Source organism: Merops nubicus, unplaced genomic scaffold (genome assembly GCF_000691845.1).
Source record: "Merops nubicus isolate BGI_N331 unplaced genomic scaffold, ASM69184v1 scaffold38042, whole genome shotgun sequence".
Lineage (NCBI taxonomy): Eukaryota > Metazoa > Chordata > Aves > Coraciiformes > Meropidae > Merops > Merops nubicus.
The window spans coordinates 888-4,521 of NW_008593558.1; the positions used below are offsets into that span (position 1 = coordinate 888).

The 3,634-nt window shown below is 59.3% G+C and overlaps 1 protein-coding gene across 1 annotated transcript; it reads right to left on the reverse strand.

Moving 5' to 3' along the window:
• Positions 1-631: 631 nt before the first annotated feature.
• Positions 632-3,598, reverse strand: LOC103768336 (mediator of RNA polymerase II transcription subunit 24-like; the record flags this gene model as incomplete). Its single annotated transcript, XM_008935477.1, is given in 5 exon segments — positions 632-748; positions 892-1,040; positions 1,166-1,270; positions 3,088-3,187; positions 3,500-3,598. Coding segments are annotated over 5 exon segments (570 nt in total), but the record flags the coding sequence as incomplete, so codon positions are not given.
• Between the last annotated feature and the right edge of the window lie 36 nt (positions 3,599-3,634).

Sequence of the window (3,634 nt, forward strand, 5' to 3'; positions counted from 1 at the left end):
GTTTTAGGTTGGACCTGAGGAACAATTTCTTCCCTGCAAGGGTTGTCCAGGGCTGTGCCAGGCTGCCCAGGGCAGTGGCGGAGTCCCCACCCCTGGAGGGGTTCCCAAGCCCTGGAGATGCAGTGTGAGAGACACGGGGCAGTGGGGACCTGGCAGGGCTGGGCCAACAGTTGGACTCCATGATCTGAAAAGTCTTTTCCAACCAAAACAATTGTGATTCTATGATTTCCCTCCCATACCCATCACAGGTCTTGGGCACTTACTCTCCCATCACCCCCCCACCAGTAGCTCACACTGAGACAAGGTTTTTTGAGGAGCCCCAGGACCCTGGGCCGCAGTCAGACAACCAAACAGAAATGCAGCAAAACCTGGATCTACAAAATGACTGAATTAATTAAAAAAAAAATAGCAGGGGAGATTTCTGAGTCTTTGAAAACCCATTGCGAGGAGTCAGGGGCTGCCTCCGGGAAGGCAACGCAACCCCTGGGCAGAGGCCGAGACACAGTGATGGTGAGGATGTCCCAGGCTGTCCCAGGCTGTCCCAGCCCCAGCCCAGCAGCCAGGTTCTCGGGGGTTTCACAGCAGCTGCCCAGCTGCCCCTCTCCTGCATGGCAGGAGGGAGGTGCCCAGCTCACAGGGCAGCGATGGCCTTGGCAGCGACTCGGCGGCCCAGGGGCAGGCTGAGGTCTGTGATGGCCAGCACGATTTTGGGACTGGACATGGTGGACACTTTCACCAGCTCCGAAACCTGCCCCGAGAGAGGAGAAACGTGGTTGACTCCCAGCAGTGCTGGAGCCCCAAGAGCTGGGCAGCAGGACCCCCCTGATGTCCTGGGACCCCCCTGTCCCATGGGGCCAGCAGGGAGAAGAACATCACAGCCGTGGGACTCACCATGGTGAAGGGCATGAACTGGAGGATGCTGCCACGGCTGCCCTGCTCCAGGCACTCCACACACTCCTCCATGAACCACTGGACAAACTGGGTGTGGGTGCCGGCCGTCTTGGCCCCCAGGATGGAGGAGATGAGCAGGAAGAGGTTTGCTGTGGGAAGAAGAAAACACCAAAAACCAAGTGGGTTCAGGGAGGCTGGGGGTGGCCCAAGCTTCCCACCCAGTGTCTCAGCTGAGCCCAGGGCCAGGCCCTGCCGTGGGTCCCCCCACTGTTACCTAGCACCCTGTTCAGCGGGTCCCGCATGCTGACGGTGTGGAGCTGGGAGGCAGAGAGGGAGCTGCTCATGGAGCGATCTGTGGGGAAGGAGACCACACGTCAGGCTGGGGGGAGGCTGCGACAGCTCTTGGTCACCTTGCCCGTGCCAACGTGCCCATCCTGGCCAGCTCCAGCCATCCGAGGTCACCCAGCCCTTGGGCTTCTGGAAGGGCTTTGCCATGAGCTACCCCATGGAGCCAGAGAGGTTTGGACCGTGGTCCTTGGCACCCTCTGTACCCAGACTAGCAGAGTCCTTGCTGCTGGGGCACACCAGGGACACGCCTCAGGCTCCAGGTCACCCCTCTGCCCAGGCCCATGCGTGCCCGGGGAGGGCTCCACACAGCACCACTGCTGCTCACAGGGTGGGACACTTGGCTCTTCCACGAGCCACATTCACTCTGAGTCTGACCAAGTTTGGTGACAGCTCCCAGCACACGTGGGGCCATCAGGCAGCGGCTCATCCCTGCTGCTGGGCGAGGGCACGGGAGGTGTCACAGTGTCACGGGCAGGACGAGGGGAGGTGACACATGCTGCACATCCCCAGCACGCTGCTGGAGCCAGACAGATGTTCAACAGCTGCACGGCAGCACTCGAATCTCACTCCCAGAGTACAATTTAGCTCCCAGAGCTGAGGCACGTCCAACGGACTAGCAGCAAATCCTGGGGCAGAGCAGGGGGATTTCTCTGACCCAGGCTGTGGAGCGCTGCAGGGTGCTCGTGAGGGAGAGGAACTGGGTGGTGGAACTCTGCTCCAGCAGGCTGGGAATCTCCTGGGGAGGCTCCTGGGCAGGCCCCACAGCACGCAGCCCCGGTCAGCAGGACCCACCTTGTGCTGCTCACCCGAAAAAGAAACACCTCCCACACTTTTCTCATGGAATCACATGAGCTACGTGGCCGCTGCCGGAAGCAGCGTTTCCACATCGCTGCAGCAAACAGCCCAAAAAAGTCCTGAATGTCACTGGAAAGAGATGGAACTGCCTCAAAAGTTGAAGAAAGATAGCGAAACAAAGGGAAACCCCCATATTTCAACAGTAATGAAACCAACAAAAACCACAGGTTGATGGATGAGCTGAAAACTGAAGAGTGACTTAGGATAAGGGCCATCAGAAGGAACAATGACCAAGGAACATCCTGACTCACTGCTCAGGAGTCCAGATGACCCATGTGGGAGCTGTGACGGACCCTGCCGTGGCCCCAGGGCTTGGACCCCCCCCCTCCATGTCCTGCCGGAGCTGTTGCAACCCCCAGCACCACACTGCACTGTGGGGACACGGACATGACTGCAGGGGCTCGTCAGCCCCACTCCCTGCCTCGTTAACAAGAGAGGAATTTTAGGATTTAGCCATCAGGAATTCCAGGCAGCCATCAGCCTGCCCCCCTCACCACAGCACAGCAGCACTGCAGTCCCACCCAGGCTGTCTGGGGGTGACAAGGCTCCAATGAAACCCCCCGGAGCCCCTCGTGCGTGAGGCACTGGGCTGGGTGGCAGCGTCACCGAGGGGAGGTGAAACCTCATCCTCTTTCCTAAGTTGTTCCAATAGGAGAAATAAAAACTTTGACCCTTTCTAAGTTCAAAAGCTCCAGGGGAACTCAGCAAAATGCATTCGAGGTCTTCACAGGGAAGGAGAAGGGAAGGAGAAGGGAAGGAGAAGGGAAGGAGAAGGGAAGGAGAAGGGAAGGAGAAGGGAAGGAGAAGGGAAGGAGAAGGGAAGGAGAAGGGAAGGAGAAGGGAAGGGGGAGGGCAGGGGAAGGGAAGGAGAAGGGAAGGAGAAGGGAAGGAGAAGGGAAAGGGGGTTTGTGCCAATGTGTGCTTTGCCCCCCAAAGCAAGCAGCGAGGCGGACGGTGCCTTCCCCAGGGGCTGCCCCCCCTGCCCACACTCACTGGGGCTGGAGAGGATGTTGGCGTCCTCCTCGTTGGAGCTCAGCAGGCGCATGAGCTTGGAGGGCTGCGTGTCGTCCAGTGGGAACAGGCTGGTGTAATCCTGGGGGACAGAGGGGGGTCAGTCCCTCCAGTCCCACTCAGAGCTGTGACCCACCCTGGGCTCTGCAGAGCCCCATGGCCCAGGACTAAGATCCCTGTTGATCCACAGCATCTCAGCCTTGGCCAACCACATACGGACCATCTGATTACATCCCCATTCCCCAGAAAAGAGATTATCCCATATTTTAGGGTCAAAATCTCTCAGACAGCCCAGAGGCCCCAGGTAGGGAGCCTGGTCTCCTCCTGCCACCACCTCTCCCACCACCACTGTGCAGAGAGCCTCCAAGCAGACCCTGCTCCACACCACACACACCTCAATGTCCTCCCGGTGCCTCTTCTTCTGCCTGGCAGAGGCCTGGCTCTTGTTGTGGGAGGAGTAGGAGCTCAGGGCACACCAGACAGCGAGCCTGGGGACAGAATGGGGACACTGCCATGTCCTGCCAGCCCA